The sequence below is a fragment of the Conger conger genome, chromosome 1, assembly GCF_963514075.1.
Source record: "Conger conger chromosome 1, fConCon1.1, whole genome shotgun sequence".
Taxonomy (NCBI): Eukaryota; Metazoa; Chordata; class Actinopteri; order Anguilliformes; family Congridae; genus Conger; species Conger conger.
In genome coordinates, this window is record NC_083760.1 from 84,135,280 (window position 1) to 84,155,981 (window position 20,702).

The following is a 20,702-nucleotide window of genomic DNA, read 5'->3' on the forward strand; positions in this document are numbered from 1 at the left end:
TGTGAAAATGGGGCCGGTATGCGGGTACACTCACCAGTTCTCAGTGAGGATGGTGCGAGAGTGCTGGCAGCGAGACAGGGACATGGCACACCACAGAAATATGTTAGACACTAAGGTGGGGAAGAAAGCATCAGCAGAGGCCTAAAAACCACAAACTGCAGCTGCATCCTTGTCTCGGTCATGAGTAAAAACTATTTGACTACATTTATAAAAATGTGTCATAAATTGCAGATACAATAAGCTACAGCATTGTTTGGGAGCAACACCATCAGGAGAAACCTGTGTCTTTATTCTGACTAGGGAGCCATCATAGATTATTCCAATTTTAGTATTTGAACAAATAATGTCAGCAAATTTTTAAAAAATTCTAATTTGCCACCCACATGTTACAAAATAAGGAACTGTTGTCGCTAAAGCAATGGCATCTTAAAATATATTGACTGTCAGTTGCCACCCATCTCATTTGTATAGCTGATAACTCAAAAAGTATAACTTGTTACCAAATGAAAGTAGTCCACATTTACTAGCTGAACTCATATCTTTAAGATTGTATAGTATTTTTGGTGAAATCATGTTCACAGCAATTGTTGCTATCTTTGCAGTGTGGGGCGGCCATGCATTGCTATTGACTGTCAATTCACGATTCACTTTTTAGAGAAATTAGTGCACAGTTTTATATTCTCTGCAAATACATCACAATTATATCCAACTGTATTAATTTGGAAAAGAAAAATGAGAAAATTACAGTTCATAAACAATTGTAGTCACAGAACTTTTATTTTGATAAATGTGAACCGGAAGTCTCCAATTGTGGCCAGCAACATTTGCCAACTTCACGGAGCTCCGCAGAAGTCGGCAATGGACCGGTTAGTATGGGAAGTTCGCGGTCCGGTAAGTTTTAAATTGAAGCTGTGCAAGTAATAAAGCTTTAAATTCGTTTTCACCTATGTTTCTGACGACGTCATCACAGTGCGATTTTGATGACACCCAGTTGCCTTCATAGACATATATATGTCTATGGTTGCCTTGCCTCAATCATAATTAATATAACCAATCCCTCTTCATCATGCTTTTCGGCGCAAGTCGCTTTTTTATTACGATCTTCACTTCAAGACAAGCCTGCATCACTGTTTAACTGATCATACCCTCAGGTAGATCGGCTAAAGACCGTAAGTGAAGGCTACCTCGCAACCCCTATCCATATGTTATATAGACCAATGCATGCGAGGAGGTGCTTGTGCTAAGGCCGATGGTCGTGAAAATACTCCGTTAAAACGAAAGTCCACCGTGTGTATTTGATTGGCTGCCCTGTTGTCTGTTTCAGAAGACGTTGAACGCTAAGCACGATTCTTCCTTTTTCATTACAAGAGCTTATTCGTTGCCGGAACTGTGGTTATGAAGCTGCATTTGGGGGGGGAATGAAGTATAGCGGTAACCATCACATTCTGAACACGGAAAGGTAAAGAGAGTTAGCCTTCTTCTTCTTCAATATGACTTCAGGGGTTCAATCATGCATTAATTAGCACGTTAAACTTTAGTGCTGCCTTTCTATGAGTCAATCTTATGTACCACTAGCAAGTTGGCTCGCTAGATGTTTAAGTTCATACAGCGATATATGGCTTTCACATCGTGCAGAAAGATCGAGCTTACCAAGCTGTTTACGATGATAGCACTGACAGGTTGACATATTCAGAAACGAAATATAAGGCTATGTGTTATGCAACAAATAGTAGTATTGGTATGGTGTATTGTTGGAGGAAGTATCTTACAATAAACTAACTCATGATAGTTACTGTAATTCGCTAATTGGCAGATAACGTTAACTAGTTGACATTAGTTAATTGCGCATATTATTATTATTATTGTTATTCCGCATCATTGACGGTTGTGCGCCATCCCTGCCCCCTGAGGTAATTAACCTGCATAGACAATTTACAAACATGGCCTACATACTGAGCCTCGCAATATCGATAGGCAGCTCGCTTTTGCCAACTTCGTGCCTGACCTATTACACTGTCGAGTACTTTTGTTCAATGAGCACTAATATGCAGCAATCGGACTGAAAGAAATCTATTGCACCGCCCCCATTAACTTACTTACAGCGGGCCTTAAATATTCAGTGGAAACGGGATCTAAAACTGCCCTGTTTCTATTGGAAGTGTCTCTAATTGCAAAGCCTCTTAGGACGTCTTCGGAATTTGGCAAGACTCGCATGTTATTTTGTCGTTCCTAAGTTAAGGCAACTGGAACATAGGCAAGACCTGCACAGGCAGAGCATAGCCACTTGCTCGCGCTCTTTCTTTACAAAGTGGGAGGATTCACACTTTTGTGCTGTGGTGTTTGTGGAAGATACGGGGCAGCATCTTATCAAAACATACCATGCTCGCCCGCCCTTCTCTGTCTCTGTCACTGTCTGTCGGGATAAAACGGAATTTTACACAATTACACTGACTGTTTAGTTTCCTTGCTCTTTCTCTCCCTGTCGAAGGGGTCGAAATTTGTTTTAAGCGCAACCTACTTTTCTAAATGTAAAAACCTGCCACTACTAATGAATATCTTTCCACTCTCCCACTCCTGCTGTGGTTGTGATTGTCATTAGCTTTCTATTAATATTCAATTCATATTTCAGTGTTATTTTAAGTGTTGTCTACCCCAATGTATTATCCTTGTTCGCTTACACCAGCTCTAGTAATGGACTCACTCCTGAGGTGGTAAAAACACTCAAATACTCCGTTGAGTCTGGGAAGGTGAACAACAAGCTAAACGGGCAGTGACTGAAGACACAGTGACATTTCAGTTTCTGACGAGATGCTCATTACGAGGAATGAAGTTCTACCTACTGTTTTCAAGCCAGCTAAGTCATGTGAATAGGGCAGCCTGTAGTGTGGTGGTTAAGGTAAATGACTGGGACACGAAGGTCGGTGGTTCTAATCCCGGGGTAGCCTCAATAAGATCCGCACAGCCGTTGGGCCCTTGAGCAAGGCCCTTAACCCTGCATCCCCACAGGGGAGGATTGTCTCCTGCTTAGTCTAATCAACTGTACATCGCTCTGGATAAGAGCGTCAGCCAAATGCCAATACTGTAATGTAATGTAATGAATACCTGAAAAGCCTAGTAAGCACACAAGCAAGGCCACCCTCCTGAACTGATATGTTGATGCGTCTTGTTTAGCTTTTTCTGGGTGACTGTAAACTGTATGTCATGTCTTATCTGTTCTATACGCATTTTCTTTTTCTCAACGCATCATGTGAATCGGGGTGGGACTGAGTATGCCTGGCTGTCTCTTGACTGTGGCTTTTTGTGTCCGTTTGGTCTTGATCCTCTTCCACAGGTCTTTGGGTGCCCCCCCTCCTTGCTGAATGCAGAAGACGGTAGCAGTCCTGGGAGGGGGCATAGGTGGTCTGACGGCCTGCTATCACCTCAGCAAAAGCCCCCAGGTTTCCAAGGTGACAATGGCCTTTTCAACCGGTACACGCATGCACAACCTGCCTCATCTGTCACAAAGTATTCTTCACCCCAACAGAGCTCTCTCTGGAGTAGCAGTGGTGGTGTGTCATGAAGCAGGATTACAGATTTAGCTGGAAAACGAGTAAAAAACAGAACAGCTCTCTCTACTTAAAACCGAATTCCAGATTTGCGAGTTATTATGTTATGTTTCTGATAGCGTATTTTTCAGAGTTTTAAGCGATTTATTGACTGATTGTCCACACATACACCTTGGTTCCAGAGCCTAAATTGGCTGCTTATTGAAACCACAGAAGCCTGGGGGGGATTACTGAGTTAGCTGGATAACTGCACTGCGTAAAACCCACAAAGCAGGATTACTGAGTTAGCTGGATAAATGCACTGCGTAAAACCCACAAAGCAGGATTGCTGAGTTAGCTGGATAAATAGTGCAGGCTTGCACTTCTTGAGGGTATTGCATAGGTTCCATTACATCAGACAAGCTTAGTAAAGTGTAGAAATGTATTTGAATCCAAGAAAATGACGTATTTGACCCAGGTGTGCTGCAATCAGTTATCCGGAAGTTTAGTCCAAAGGAAATCATAGAAGTCTGTGCCTAAACTAGAATCACTTTTACTCTTTAGCCGGAGTCCTCCCTGATTGGGTTACGGTGGTTTTGTGCCCTCTTTGGCACTGCAGGGAGTTGATGACCGCAGGTGATGTTCAGTTTGTACGTATGCTGAAGGGAATTGCTGCTGAATCATAATGAAAAAAACATCCTGTGGCCATGGCAACGCAGAGGTAAAATGTTTGAAATGGCCATGAGAGGGAATGTATTGGGTAGCAGGGACTTATAACACAGAGGCTACCAATTTTCCAGACCCCGGGAATAAGAGTGAAATACAAAAGTACGACCAGGTCATTAAATTCATAATAGACCCAAACTAGGGGACTTAATTCTTTTGAATATTAAGATGGTAGGAAAAGGTTTCAAAGATCTTGGCTAATTGGCCTCAATCAGGGAAGAAGATAAATAAAGTAACTGTAGGTACAGTAGCATCAATAAGACACAGTGTGTGGCTCTTATTAATCAAGTCATTTCAATTATTTTTTGTGTTATTTTGGTTTAATTACTTGAGCTGGTCTGTTTGGGCTCTTCCTCTCCGTAGTCTTTCTTTTTGGATTTTGTTGTGCAACCTGTATGTACATAATGAGTTTGTACTGTGTTCACGATGGCCAAAACCCTTTTACTGAGATAGTGAGTACAACATACTCCATATGACTTAAGAAATGTATTATTTATTTCAATGTATCCAAGTCAGTGCACCTGCAATGGCTCTTGTTTTTGAATGTGAGGACATGGTGTTCTGGTGCGTGTTTGGGTAGCAGATTGACCTGAGGTCAGCCTAGCGATGTTTCCCCCTCATTAAAGTACAGTGGGTTTTTTGGGGGGGGTTCCCTTGTCCTCAACGATGTTCCCACAATTTGTGTTCTTATTAGTCCGAGCTGTCAGCGAGATGAGCTGTCCTCCATCGTTACTGGCAGGTTGGCAGGTTTTTTCCTTCCTGCATTTTTTACTTTGCGCTGCTGCCCACTGACTGGCATATCGATGAGTTCTTTGTTTGGGCCGTCTCAGAGCGCAGACTGTCATGTCGGGAGAGATCTCGGGACAGTCTGTCCTTGCTGTTTGGAAACGGCGCATATTATTTTGGGGTTAACTATGGCAGGGCTGGATCAGTTTGGTCATTGGTGAGATTCTCGGAGGGCAGTTTAAGTCTGACTTTGGACGCAGGCCTCACTATTCGGTCAGTGACCTGTTCCGTGTGTTCTTTGTTTGAATCGCCACCTTCATGTCAGAACTGCCCTTTTTGCATTGATGCCATTGGTTGAAATATTGTGTACTGTCTAATGCCTCACGACTTCAGAGCTTTCATCAGGCTTGTAGCACATTGGTTTACATCTGGAACACCAGGCTACCCTCAGGGTGAGTTTGTCTTTGACTATCTGTGTGTATGTGTGCATGCCTGTGTGTGTGTGTGTGTGTGTGTGTGTGTGTGTGCGTGTGTGCGCGTGTCTTTGTGCGCACATGTTCCTGTGTACATGTGGGTGTGTGTGTTCTAGTTTGACATGCTATACTTACTGACTTGGCCTATATTTACCTTGTGAACTGGACTTGATCTTCATGGCTGTAGACAATTGATACTTTATGTTAATTGTACCTTATCCAACCTGTGTTCTGTGGCAGTTCGGTATGCACTTATTTCATTTGTTTAAACAGCCTCCTGTAGTTATCTTTTGTTAGTATCTGTTTGTTGGGCACAGGGGCGAACGGGGATAGGTAAGATACCCTTGGGTCTACATTGTACATCACGCACCTGTTAAATGCTCTTGGTAAGCAGTGAGCACCACCCGCTGTATTTTGGGTTGCCTGGCACCTTTTAAGTTTCATTTCTTACTATCTTTCCATTTGGTGCCAATGCTAGTTCTCTTGGTTCCCTGTGTTGCCTATTTCTTGTAAATAAATATTCTTTATTGCATATACTGGTTTCTTGGTTTGTGTTGCCTGACGCCTCATTTATCGCCACGTTGCTTTATGTTGCGCCCTTCTACTCCGGTCCACTAGAGGGCGAAACACTGTCATTTAGGATAGAAGCGCCTCCTAAATAAATGTAATGTGTGTGTGTGTCTGTGTCTGTGTCTGTGTGTGTGTGTGTCTGTGTGCATGCATGTGTATGCCTGTGTGTGTGTGTGCGTGTGCGTGTGTGTGTGCGCATGCGTGTGTGTGCACATACGAGTGTGTGTGTCTGTGTGTGTGTGTGTGTATGTGTGCATGCCTGTGTGTGTGTCTGTGTGTGTCTGTGTGTATGTGTGCAAGCCTGTGTGTGTGTCTGTGAGTGTGTGTGTGTGTCTGTGTGCATGCATGTGTATGCCTGTGTATATGTATGTGTGTGTGTGTGTGTGTGTGTGTGTGTGTGTCTGTGTGCATGCATGTGTATGCCTGTGTGTATATGTATGTATGTATGTGTGTGTGTGTGTCCCTGTGTGTGTGTGTGTCCCTGTGTGTGTCCCTGTGTGTGTGTGTGTGTGTGTGTGTGTGTGTGTGTCCCTGTGTGTGTGTGTGTGTGTGTGTGTGTGTGTGTGTTTCCCTCCCTCACAGATGGTGCTGTTGGAGGGCAGCGGGCGGCTTGGCGGCTGGCTGAACTCCACGCGGCGGGAGGACGGGGCCGTGTTCGAGCGCGGGCCCCGGGGGGTGCGCCACGTCGGGGCTGTGGGCCGCAACACGCTCAACATGGTACACAGGACACGCCACACGCCACACACAACACGCCTGTTCCCAGGGCTGGAGTGGCCCGGGATCAGAAAGTGAAAGTCCTGCCGTGTGGTTCTTCCACCCATTAACAGCTGATTTTAACTCATTCATTTTACCTCCTTGGGCAGCAGGTAGTCTCGTAGCTAAGGTGCATGACTGGGACCCGGAAGGTTGGTGTTTCTAGCCCTGGTGTAGCTACGATAAGATCCATGCAGCTGTTGGGCCCATGAGCAAGGTCCTAAACCCCACATTGCTGTGAAACTGTAACTTGCTTTCGATAAAAGCGTCCGCTAAATAAGTATAATCTTTCGATCTATCTAACTTCCGGACTGATGAGTTGTGCTAATTTGCAAATCCAGGTGACTGGAACAATATGCTGGGAGGACATACTTTGTGAATGTGGAGTTTCCAACAGTTGTTTAGCCAAACACAAAAGTGCTCGAGGGCATGGACCACGGCACCAGTGAACATGCATCACTGTGAAAATAGCAATAAAACGGTGCTGACGATTCATACTAAAGGTCAACAGATTGATTTCATAACAGAAAATGTGTGATTTGATAATCTGTTCACTGCAAAAAATTCAGTCTTAAAGGTACAATAGGTAATTTCACAATTCTAACGGTCAACAGAGGAATTGCAGCAACAAACACGCTCAAACCACAACCCTGTTCAACCCACCCCTTCTCTGTGAATGTGCTGGCGTTGGAACGCCATTGGCTGTGGCAATTGGAACCAATTTTCAGCCAATGAGCTTGAATCATTGCACAGTTATACAGTGTTTTGGTACCAAGTGCTGGCCCGTCAACGGCTTATTCTGAAACCTATATTTTGAAGGACTATAAACACAGGCCGAGGGTGAGTCAACATGTCAACATTTTAACACAAACAACTTGCCTATTGTACCTTTAAGTGTCTTTCAGTTACTTTATTAGTTAAGTGAACTTATCTTACCCTATTGGCAAATCTTCACATGAATACAACCGTCTCATTTGCAATAATTTAGTATTTTTGTTAGCCAAAAAACAAGATTTAAATTCTAGACAGATATATTTTGCACAGTTGCTCTTTGACCTAGTAACAGTGAACTGAAAGAGCTTTGAGTGATTTCATTTCCTGCGTCTTCCCGATCCTCAGGTTTCAGAGCTGGGACTGGAGAGCGAGCTGCTCATCGTTTCGCAACAAAACCTGGCCTCAAAAAACCGCTTCCTGTACGTGGGGGGGCAGCTTCACGCCATGCCCACGGGCCTCGGGTAAGAGCGGGAAAAGCCGCCGGAACGAGTGTCGCTCTCTAGGGGCGGCCTGTAGCGTAGTGGTTAAGGTAAATGACTGGGACACGCAAGGTCGGTGGTTCGAATCTCGGTGTAGCCACAATAAGATCTGCACAGCCGTTGGGCCTTTGAGCAAGGCCCTTAACCCTGCATTGCTCCAGGGGAGGATTGTCTCCTGCTTAGTCTAATCAACTGTGTGTCGCTCTGGATAAGAGCGTCTGCCAAATTCCAATTATGCCTAACTTATCAATCAGCTATTTAGTGTCTGAGGCAGCCTCCTAATCGCTGGCTCCACAAAATGTCTGCTAAACATACTGCCTAGTGTTTAGCATATTTGTAATGCGCAATGGGCAGCAAAGTGGAAAATATTCTGCGCATTACTTTCCATCGGTACTGCAGAAGTGTGGGAAGACGTCCCACCCATGTAGTTCAAAGGCCTGAGGCCTCTTCCTCTCTGATTTATGGGACCTCACCGCACAGTGGGACCTCCTAAAAAGTATGGTTTACTTCCTGAAAAGTCAGCTCCTGAACGCACACAGCCAAACCCAGGAAATTTGTATATCATTCAGGGATATGAAGTACACTTCTTTTTGAGAGAATTTCTCCGACTTAACTTTCTCATGGAGTGTACTTATATACTCTTATATACTCTACTTACGCTGTACTTATATACATAGTAGGCAAGTAAGCTGTTTTGTACATGGCCTTTTTTTCAGTGTGGTCTATCCCGCTATCACCCGCAGAGTAACCTGCGGTGCCGCCATTTTGATTGTACCTGATCGATGCACTTATTTAGGAGGTTTTATGTGGTGTTTTGCTTTTTGTAACAGTGTAATAATAACGGGTTTATCCTCACCCCTGTCGTCCTCCCAGCGGGGTGATGCGCACCACCCCTCCCTTCTCCCGTCCCCTGGCCCTGAGCGGGCTGCAGGACCTGCTGGCCCCCAGGGGGCCGGAGGAGGACGAGACGGTGCACTCGTTTGTGACCCGGCGGCTGGGCAAGGAGGTGAGAGAGGGGGGAGGTGCTGCTGGAACACATTCTACGCATGGCCTCAGTCAGACCTTTAGCCTTGCTCCTTAATACCCTAAATCTAAGTCCTCCGACTTCAGACTCCTCTGCTGACAAGTAGGGCTGCACATTAGCTCTGAACCACATATTTTTCCTCTTACGGGCGTTCTTACTACCACCTCAATGGCGTGTGCGAGGGGTTAACAATGCATTCCTGCCTAACCCATCTTCTGTCAATCTCTCATCAGGCGGGCCTAGGGCCGGGTCCTCGACAGTGCTATGTCCTCCGTCCTCCTCACCTCTGTAAAGTGCTTTGAGTGTGAGAAAAGCCTGATACAAATGCTTTTCATTATTACTGTTGTTCATTAATGGTAATTATGAATTATTACTATTAATTACTACCTTACTCAGTGGCACACTGGACAGATGAGGAGATTTATAAGAGTGGGAGTAGCTTATAGCCTAGTGGCTAAGGTGCTTGACTGGGAACCCGGAAGAAGCCCCAGTGTTGCCACAAGAAGATCAGTGCAGCTGTTGGGCTCTTGAGCAAGGCTTTTAACCCCACATTGGCCCCCCTGCTTAGTCTAATCAACTGTACGTGGCTTTTGATAGAAGTGCCAGCTGTATAACTGCGCTGTAATGTAATGAGGGTTGGAGTCCCAGGTGCAGTTAATGATTCATAGGCTCATATCTCTCACTCATTACACTGGCATTACCCAGCATTCATTCTGCAGGAGCACTAATCCACTGCCAATTACAGTGCAAGAACACAAGCGCATCACCCTGAGTAATATGAGCAGCATGGCCAGACCTGCACATTTCTGCACCATTGAGTGTGTGTAACTGTACTGCAAACTGTACCATTTGAATGCGCTTTCGTGGCCACTGGCATATTGCATTGCATTGCATTGTGTTTTTTTTTTTTCAAGATGAGTATTTCTGCCCCATATTCCACTGGGTTCAGGCGGGAGTAGAGCGAGACTGACATGTAGACAGAGGGAGGTCGGGGCACCTGAGTGAGGGAAATGGAAACCACTGGAATTGAGAGTCTGAAACACACACTCGGATACACACAGGAATGAAAGACCTCTGCTGGACTTTAGTGTTCCAAACCAGACTTCATTATGACATCATCAACAAGTGACAGCACCTAACGAAGCGGAAACCTACTCACGTGATTGGCCTCTGACTAAGCCAGTCAAAGTCATGTGACTAACACTTTGCTTGTAAAGAAAAAAAGCAACAAAACAGCTTAGCTTGTGAAGGTGGAAGTGTAGAAGGCTGAGAAACAGAAACGCTGGGTCTGCACGTGTCTCAGTTGTTGGAGTCTGAAGCAGAAATGTGCTTGTCCGTGGCACGCCCCTGAGGGTCTTTCCCTGCCTGGCAGCTGGCGGACCTGGCGGTAGACTGCCTGTGCCGGGGCGTGTTCGCGGGCGACTGTCGGGCGCTGAGCGTGCGGTCCTGCTTCCCGCCGCTCTTCAACCTGGAGAGAGCACGACGGTCCCTCTTCCTGGGAATGCTGTTCGGAGCAGGTGAGCTCAATCTACAGTCAGCACACACACACACACACACACACACTGTATATACACTCTCACACACACACATATACTGTATATACACTCTCATACACACACATATACTGTATATACACTCACACACATATACTGTATACACTCTCACACACATATACTGTATATACACTCACACACATATACTGTATACACTCTCACACACATATACTGTATACACTCTCACACACATATACTGTATATACACTCTCACACACATATACTGTATATACACTCTCACACACATACTGTATACACTCTCACACACATATACTGTATACACTCTCACACACATATACTGTATATACACTCTCACACACATATACTGTATATACACTCTCACACACATATACTGTGCATACACTCACACACACATACTGTGCATGCACTCACACACGCACACATATACATGCACACATACACTGGCACACACACTCTCACAAGTGCAAACACATGCACTGGCACACACACACACCCACACACACACCCACTCTCACATGCACATGCACACTGCACCCCCATCCTGGAGAGCTGGCACACACTGTTTTACATGGCCTTTGCCTGAGCAGTCACCGGCGCGTGCTAACCCACGGGATGTCCTGCAGGTGGTGACACGGGCACGGACGTGCCACCGCCCCCCTCAGCCCTGGCCCGGAGGTCCCAGGAGGAGAAGTGGGCGCAGTGGTCCCTGCGCAGGGGCATGCAGGCCCTGCCCGAGGCCCTGGGGGAGAGTCTGAGCCGCGGGGGCCGCGTCCAAATCCACACCCAGGCCCCCGTGAGGCGGCTGGAGCTGCGGGCCGGCGGCTGGGAGGTGAGGATGGGCGCTGCCCAAATGTTTCTGCAAGGGGCATGTTTCTGCAAGTGTCCCGCAGGGCTGGGATCAACGCCATTTTGGTTCAGGGTTAAAAAAAACAAAAAACGGTCAGTGGCACAGATTCATTACGCGAGGCGGCCTGTAGCGTAGTGGTCAAGGTAAATGACTGGGACAGGCAAGGTCGGTGGTTCGAATCCCGGTGTAGCCACAATAAGATCCGCACAGCCGTTGGGCCCTTGAGCAAGGCCCTTAAGCCTGCACTGCTCCAGGGGATGTAATGAGGCGAGGTTGAGATTATCCAATTGTCTGACCACAGCGGCGTTTGTGCTGTGAAACTCTCTGTTGATTTGGGGGAGTGTAGACGCCCACGGCTCAGCTCCAAAACACGTGCTGTTGCCCGTTGCTTCCATACACACCACAGACTATAGGAAGACCTTTCACATGCAGCCCATTGGACCAGCGTGTTATCAAAGCTAACTATACACTCACCGAGCACTTCATTTGGAACATTCTTTATTACACCTACTTATCCATGCGATTATCTAATCAGCCAATTGTGTGGTAGCAGTGCACTGCATACAATCATGTAGATACGGGTCAGGAGCTTCTGTTAATGTTCACATCAAGCATCAGAATATGGGGAACTTTTTATTGGAATGATTGTTGATGGCAGACAGGGTGATTTGAGTATCTCAGAAACTGCTTATCTCCTGGGATTTTCACGCACACTGGTCTGTAGAGCTTGCAAAGAATGGTGCTAAAAAAATCCAGTGAGCAGCAGTTCTGCAGACAGAAACGCCTTGTTGATGAGAGTCGTCAGAGGAGAATGGCCAGACTGGTCAAAGCTGACAGGAAGGTGACAGTAACACAAATAACCACACATTACAACAGTGGTATGCAGAAAAGCATCTCTGAACACGCAACACATGGTAACTCTTAAGTGGATAGGCTACAGCAGTAGAAGTCTAATATACCTAATAAAGTGCTCACTGAGTATATCATCTGTGCTCAGATGTTGCTGACTGGGGCCAGGGTGTTGTTGTGCCTTGGAGTAGAGATGAGCAGGGGACTTCCTGTCTCTGTCCTGAGGGGAACCTCGATGTAAACTGGCTTTCACTCAAACCAGCTGGATCAATTCAGGTTGATCTTGTGCTTGAACGGATTTTAAAAACGGTGCTGTTTGCCATCTGCTTTATCTTTGAATTACTTTGTTTCCTCAAGCGGTTCGGTTTCAATTACCAGGTGAGCTACACGTGCGGCGTTTAAGACTTCGCTGATTTCAGCTCCAGGTCTTTCAATTACTCAGCACAATGAACGACCTCTTCCAGAAGGAATCGTTACGGAAAATGGAAGCATTAGTTGCCCTGAGTCTTTAAATTAATATGGGATATTCATTATTTGTAAGATAATCTGTTTCTGGCATTTCCGAGGGTAAATCGTCCATCGTTAGATCTGATGTATCTTAATTAGACGGCGAGGAGCTTGTTACGCTAACGACCGAGGCAGGGAAGCCATCCCTGTGAGTAGCGGTGCATCAGCCTGTGATTTATGGCCGTCTACGGTATGTTTGACCCGTGTGCTGACGTACGGCGTCATTGGCTCAGGCGGTAAGGGCAGTCGGAGGGTTGCCGGTTCGATTCCCGCCCTGGGTGTTTCGAAGAGTGCCCGAGCAAGGCACCTAACCCCTGAAATGCCCCTGATGAGCTGGTTGGTGCCTTGCGTGGCAGCCAATCGCTGCTGGTGTGTGAATGGGTGAATGAGAAGCATCAATTGTACAGCGCTTTGGATGAAGGCGCTATATAAATGGCGACCGTTTACCGTTTACCGTTTACGTGCACCCCGTTTCAGATTACGCTGCCTGACGGCACCGTGACGGCCGACCACGTCATCTCGGCCCTCCCCGCTCACGGTAAGGGCACGCCGCAGGCCTTGTGCCTTACAACTCAAAGCAGTACATACCCCACTTATAAGCGCCTACGTGGCTCATTCACAAGGGCGACTTAGTCATTTGTTAATGCTTACGTCAGTAACTGCAAATATTCATGAAGCACGTATCACCATTAATGCAGCACCATGTGCCCATTTGCCTTTGCTGGCATGAACATTTCAGCATGCGCGTGTACTGCTTATGATGGTGCTATGTAGTGCTTATGAATGTGCTATGTACTGCTTACTATGGTACTATGTACTGCTTATGACGGTGCTGCTTCTGAAGCAGTTTAGCTTTTATAGAGGACCATTCATTTTTTTTCCAGCTGCAACATTCAAAATGACAAAGTGAACGTTTGTCATTGTGTTAATCCCAAAAGAATACAGGTCATTTATTTTCAGCTGTCAGAGATGTGCTCCCGGATGCAGTCTCCGTCTGTAACGAGCCCGTGGCTGTTTGGTATGTTCATCTCTCGTACAGCTCTGGCCTCAGCACTGCCCCCTACTGCCCAGCCCCTGTCAGATCAGCTGCGCCAGATCGCCATGGTCACCGTTGCTGTGGTCAACCTGGAGTACGAGGGTTCCGTGCTTCCTGTCCCAGTAAGATGCATTCCTCACCTCCTGTGGATGGGGAGGGCCCGGGAGAAATGAGTGAAACAAGGGGATCGTGTGAAATGGAGATAAAAGGAATAATTGACAGAAGAAGGTCGGTGGAGATAGAACTTGAACCCTGGCTGTATCTGCTGCTTTATGTTTTTTAATCAGCCAGACCCATATCAGGTCGCCTCTTTTATTCTACCTGAAATGAAACATTTAAGGTGTTTTTTTTCACGGTCAGGTGCTATATTAAATGAAGAATGAATATAATTAATACAAGGTGGTGTGTTATGTTGACAGTGTACCATTGCAGTGTAAACACAGTTGGCTGACAGGTGACTCTGTTATTCGGTGTTGACCCGTGTTTTTGCAGGGTTTTGGTCACCTGATCCCCTCTTCTGAGGACAGAGGTGTGTTGGGTGTGGTGTACGATTCTGTGGCCTTCCCCCAACACAACCGCCCAGGAGCCTCAACAACCAGGCTCACGGTGAGATACACACGTGTCACACACACACACACACACACACACACTCTCACACACAAACACACACACACACACACACACACACATAAGCATGCACGCACTCTCACACACAAACACACACACACACACACACACAGACACACACAGATATATACACACATGCAAGCACACACACACGTCTCACACACACACACACACACACACACACACATAAGCATGCACACACTCTCACACACAAACACACACACACACACACACACATAAGCATGCACGCACTCAGACACATGAACACACACACACACATATATATACACACAAGCACACACAAGCACACACGCATGCACACACTCACACACAAACACACACACACACACACACACACACACATATATATATACACACATGCAAGCACACACACACACGGCACAGTCACAAATGCATGCACACACATATATACACACACACGCATACAGACACACATGCACGCACACAGACACAAAAAACACACGTATAACACACACACATGCACATACAGACACATTCCATTACATGAATGACATTTGGCAGATGCTCTTATCCAGAGCGACGTACAACAAAGTGCAAAGTGCATACCCATAACCAGGGATAAGTGCGCTGAAAGGCCCTAGAGGGAAGTACAATTTCAACTGCTACCTGCACAACAAACATATGGACCAGGGCCTATTTGATTATCAGATTATTATTATTATTTTTTAAATAGTAATACCGCAACACGCAAAATGCACACACACATATGCATACACACACACACACACACACACACAAAAAAAACACCACACGTGTAACACACACGTGCGCATATACACAAGACACACAAATCTGCTCAGCTGGACTGAACATCTTGAAGGGTTTTTAGCAGCACTAAGACACCTCTTACCTTTATTAACCTTATAAATAACACCCAGTTAGTTACGCCTTATGGCTTTCAGACAAACCGTTCCTGAATTATTCAGAGCTCTTCATCCATTCAGTCATTATTTATTTACTGTGCATTCCTTCTTCCTCTGAAACACAGGAACACTGTAAAGTGCCGCGTCAGAGACAGTGATGCACAAAGCCGCAGGAGCATTGAAATGTGTGTGTGTGTGCCTACGTGCGTCCTTCATGGTTGAAAAGATTGAGAGTTGACTAGATGTGCCATCAGCCATAAAAACACTCACCTCACCTGACAAGCTACCCACTTACATACCAACCGGCTGGTTGGTTGTTCCTGAATCCTATGTAAATGCAATGAAATGCGACTGAATTTAATAAATTAATTATAAATGACATCAAAATGACTATTTTTGTGGTTGGCTCTGTAACTGACTGAAACTTACCTGTGACTTCAGTGATGTTTCTGGGCCTATCACTCTTCTTCCTGCCTCGTTATAAACAACCTGCAGATTGTTTTCCGGAATAACGGTGCGTGTACACCCGTCCCCCAGGTGATGATGGGAGGGGCGTGGTTCCAGGAGGTGTTCGGAAACGCGGAGGACGTGACGGAGAGATGCATTGTGGACCGGGCGACCCAGGCGGTGCGCGCGCAGCTGGGGGTCAGCGCAGAGCCGCTGTGGAGCTCCGCCGCCGTCCTCAAGGTAACGGCCGTCACCGGCGGGGCTGCCGGCCTGTTCAACCCTTCCACACGTGCCCTCACACGTGACCTCACACGTGACCTCACACGTGCATGCACTCACATGTGACCTCACACGTGACCTCACACGTGCATGCACTCACACGTGACCTCACACGTGACCTCACACGTGCATGCACTCACACGTGACCTCACACGTGCCCTCATACATGACATCACATGTGCATGCACTCACATGTGACCTCACACGTGCCCTCAAACCTGACCTCACACGTGACCTCACATGTGCCCTCACACATGACCTCACACATGACCTTACACGTGCGTGCCCTCAAACCTGACCTCACACGTGCCCTCACACGTGTCATCACACGACCTCACACGTGCGTGCCCTCACACATGACCTCACACGTGACCTCACACGTGCATGCACTCACACGTGCCCTCACACATGACCTCACACGTGCCCTCACACATGACCTCACACGTGCGTGCCCTCAAACCTGACCTCACACGTGACCTCACACATGACCTCACACGTGACCTCACACGTGTCATCACGCGTGGCGTCACACGTACGGGATTAGAATGCTCTCAACTCAACATTCTAATGCTGATGCAACGATCACTACTGGTGATTCAAAGCAATGGAGTTCTAGAACACTGTACCTTTTTGAATTCTGAGAAAAAATTCCAAAGAAAAGCACTCTACTCTTTAGGGTTTGTAATCCAGGGATGTGATATCACCTGGTTAGGATTTGACCCTTGATGTGTTGGCTGTCAAAGAGCGCAAGCGCTTCTATTGACCTGTGTCCTGGGTTGTTTCAGCTTCATTACATTGCATTAATTTAGGAGACGCTCCTGATCTCGGGCGAGAGTTCATGATCATTCGCCTGATTTACAAGAGCAATGTGCTGCAGACCATACCAGCATAGGGGAAAACATTCAGAATTTCCGGGTTAATTCTGAAAAATCAGGAGCGATCACATCCTCTGGGCGTGGTCAGGGATTGCGTTTGTGCCTTTCACATCCTTGCGGCTTCTGCGAGGAGAACGGGGACAGTTTTGTGACACGAAGTCTTCCGACCTATCGCTGTTCAACCCTATGGGTGCATGGATTAGATGGGATTTGGAAACTCCATGTCGGGGGGGCGGGGGGGGGGAGGGGGGTGGAGGAAGAGCCTGGAAGATTCTGATTTTGTGGCGAGTGCTTTTGAGTCATTCCGCTCACTGAAGGTAACACGGTTTACAGAGCTTAATGCAGTCCAGTGGACTTATGTGTCCCTTCAGGTTTGAGGTGCCATGCTGGAGATGAATGAATTTAATCTGATGAAATCACGCCGTTATATCTCAATATACTGACTCATAATGCGCTGGCATGGAACAGTAATATTGTAATGGAAAATCGCCATGGGAAGCATCTATACATTATGTATTGTGTGTACCCACTGAAACACTTTTAAGTTAAAACTTTCAGCTTTGTTATTTTTTAATCGATACTATGCCGAATATACAGTACACATTTTTCTATATTGTTATTATTAAAACATGAACTTGAGAGATGACCTTTCCCCGCTGCCGTGACCTGTTCTGACCACCAGGGGTCCTCGTTTGCCCTGTGCCTGGGAGCTGGCATTCTTAGCCACAGTTTGCGGCAGTCCCAGTGGTAAAGACCGGAGCAAACAGACCCAGGCCTGCTGATGAATATCTCGGCAGATGGATAAATCCCCATTATCCATTTATTCATTCATTCATATTTATTTTTCCCTCCCTGGCGTGTTGCTCGTCGTCAGAGAAGTCTGCTGAGTGACATGGAGGAGAGGTCAGGGGGGTTGGGCTGGAATCTGGCCCCGGTTTGAATCCTCCAGGACCAGAGTGTACTGGAGTGCCCACCCCCGCCCCCCCCCCGAAACGGGATCATCTGTATTCCAGGGACCCCGACACGCCTCCTGCTGCCGTCATGTAATTCCGAACAGAAATTCCCGCTTCGTTATGACTGGCTTCCTCTCTGCGTACCTCGTGGATTTGTTGTCGTTTATCCCTGCTGGTATGATCGGGGTGTCGGGCGTGGCGTCTGTGTGTCGCGGTTACCTGGGGGGGGGGGGGGGGGCGATTCACAGCACTCGCCAGAAGTTCCAGCAGTTCTGCACGGAACTGTTCACTTTGTGGAAGTTGTGAACGCTGAACTGGGAGTGGAGACTTTAAGGGTGTGTGTGGGGATTTGCAGGGAGTTGGTTTCACCGCGTTTTAACACCTGCAGTCCTGAAACAACGATCGAATGTCACACAGCACGTCATGGTGGACATTCTGTAGGGGAAATGAGAGTCACGATGTGCAGTAGAGGCGTATGCAGATGTGAATCTGGTTTTACTGGACGCAGGTTATTGGATCCATTTGGCGGTACACTAACCTGGAGGGTAACCTAATGCTGTACGCTGGGGGTTTGGTTTATCATCTGTGCTCAGGTCAGAAGCAAGGCCTTGCGTTGTGAGCCATACTGGACGGATGTTTCAGAACTGGAGAGAAACGGGGTACAAGTCTCCCCTACTGCACACGTGCTTGTGTGAAACTGTGTGTTCAAAAGGCAGTGCAGTTCTGACCTTGCCAGAAAGCAGCCTGGTGATGATCTGTGTCTCACATATACTCCGCTCTGCTCTTGTTGTTTTAGGACTGCATTCCTCAGTATCATGTAGGACACTGGAAAAGACTTGGTAAGAATACGTTTTCATCCTGCACGTAAGTTCTTACAGCACGCGTGTGGTCACTCTTTAACACGCGTCGGTGCCGTTCTCTTGGTCACGCGTGTCCCTCCTGCCTCCTGTCTCCATGTCACTCTCCAATTGTCTCAGGTTTGTTTTTTTTGTTTCTTTTCTTCTTCTTTTTTTTTTGTTGCAGAAAATATCAGGCACTACATCAGCCACCACAACCTGCCACTCACCCTCGTGGGGGCCTCCTACGATGGTGTCTCGGTCAATGATGTCATCTTCGGTGGACGGAAGGCCGCGGAGAGCCTTGTTGGGGGGGCGTAGGCAGCCTGCCGCATCAGCTGAGGATGAGTCCTCTACTTGAGCACTTGTCTGCCTCCGCTTCTCGGCCATTTTGTAAAACTCTGCTGTTTGGGCACAAGTGTCTGGTCCCATCCTAGAAGCACTAGGGAGGGTGCTGGTTTTGCTCTCCCGTAACTAACGCCACCACCACCGCTCATTAGCTGACGAACATAATCATGTTCATACTCGGCATTTCTGTTGCGCTTTTCATAATCCGATGGTTCAGTGACGGGGGAAACGCGGCTCAGCCGACACCAATGTGAAGCTCAGCTCAGTCTGCAGCAGTATCAGACACGGGCCGTCTGTGGAAGGCCAAGCCTTCATCCTTTCACTGCCCTCCCCAGGTCAAAGTTAGTGTCCCGTCGATGGGCGCTGTGAATGTTCTAACAGATGCCGCATAATGCTGTGCACCGAAACCCCAATATCAAACAGGATTCCTCAAATAGTTGGGCTGCTCCAGATGTGAACTGGTCTTTAGATTTTTTGCGATGCTGCCAATAAGCTCTCGTTAGTGGTAACTGGTAACCTCCTCCTCCCATGGTAACCACAACCCCCCCAAGCTTGAGCAACAGCGGTGGGAGATTCCTGATGCGGCCTGTGGGTGACGGCGTGGAGTGTGTCGGCCTTCCTGAACCGAATGGTTTTTCTCTCTGCCTTTCGGTAGAAGTGTGGCGGTGTGGTAATTGTATGTGCGTAGCCCCATTCTGAGTTGGGGTGCATCAGTGCAGATACTCATAGCCGCGTCCCCCAGGCCCAGAGCCGCAACCGCCGTAAGATGGCATTTCGACCAATGAGAGCAGCTTGTGTCCCTTCTGTTAAACCTGCGCCCTCCCAGACCAGACCACTGCCCACGACACCGCTCAGCAAGTCAACGATCAAGTGAATGTTGGTCCATTTCCGTCATTTTAGTGAAATGGGCCTTGATTTCTATTTTAAAATAACATTGTACTTGAAATCTTGATCTTAATGGATTATATAAATGAAATGTATGCATTGTTGTTTTAATGTAAAATGCTTTATTTTTTAACTGTTTGACTACACAAAATGAAATGTTTCGTTATAATAATGGTTGGTATTGGAATTTTTGCCCAATTAAACATTTATATACCGTAAATCCTCAAATTGTGTCCGGGATTCTATTTGAAGCCGGGCCTCGGATAATAGCCGGGGGCGTGGTCGATTCGGACAAATAAAGGCCGGCCCCCAAATACAAGCCGGGGTAATATTGCCTACCAGTAGGGCTATCAGTCCATGAGCACTAGAAGACATTGTTTCGATTTAACTCAATGAAATAAAAGAGCTCTTCTTAATATTTTATATTGTTGGTTGTTTAATACTGTTGCCAATGAAAAGTCGTTGTCCTACACCATGGGTCTTCAACACGTTGCTCTCAAGCTACCAGTCGCTTGCCACCCCCTTCTGAGTAGCTTGCCAAAGGCTGAAGCAGTATACATTTAAACACAATTGTTGCCGCAAGGCATTCCAGCCTACGAATTTAATAAAAAGTAAATCAGGCAAAATAAAAAAAATAACTCAATTTAGGCTACTTGGGGCGGCACGGATGGCGCAGTGGGTAGCACTGCCGCCTCACAGCAAGGAGGTCCTGGGTTCGAATCCC

At 46.9% G+C, this 20,702-nt stretch overlaps 1 protein-coding gene across 3 annotated transcripts; it reads left to right on the forward strand.

Moving 5' to 3' along the window:
* Nucleotides 1-1,068: 1,068 nt before the first annotated feature.
* ppox (protoporphyrinogen oxidase) lies at nt 1,069-20,396 on the forward strand. Of its 3 annotated transcripts, XM_061240610.1 has the most exons (14): nt 1,255-1,459; nt 2,684-2,896; nt 3,332-3,446; nt 6,602-6,736; nt 7,892-8,007; nt 8,899-9,031; nt 10,422-10,566; nt 11,208-11,413; nt 13,265-13,325; nt 13,827-13,945; nt 14,316-14,429; nt 15,893-16,042; nt 18,706-18,748; nt 18,933-20,396. In XM_061240610.1, the coding sequence occupies exons 3-14, from the start codon at nt 3,360-3,362 to the stop codon at nt 19,064-19,066; spliced, it is 1,443 nt and encodes a 480-aa protein (XP_061096594.1). In that variant the 5' UTR covers nt 1,255-1,459; nt 2,684-2,896; nt 3,332-3,359; the 3' UTR covers nt 19,067-20,396. The 3 variants fall into 3 exon arrangements, with proteins under 3 accessions (XP_061096604.1, XP_061096594.1, XP_061096585.1); XM_061240620.1 differs by lacking the exons at nt 1,255-1,459; nt 2,684-2,896 and adding an exon at nt 1,069-1,169; XM_061240601.1 differs by lacking the exon at nt 2,684-2,896 and having other exon boundaries at nt 1,256-1,459.
* The last annotated feature ends 306 nt before the right edge of the window (nt 20,397-20,702 follow it).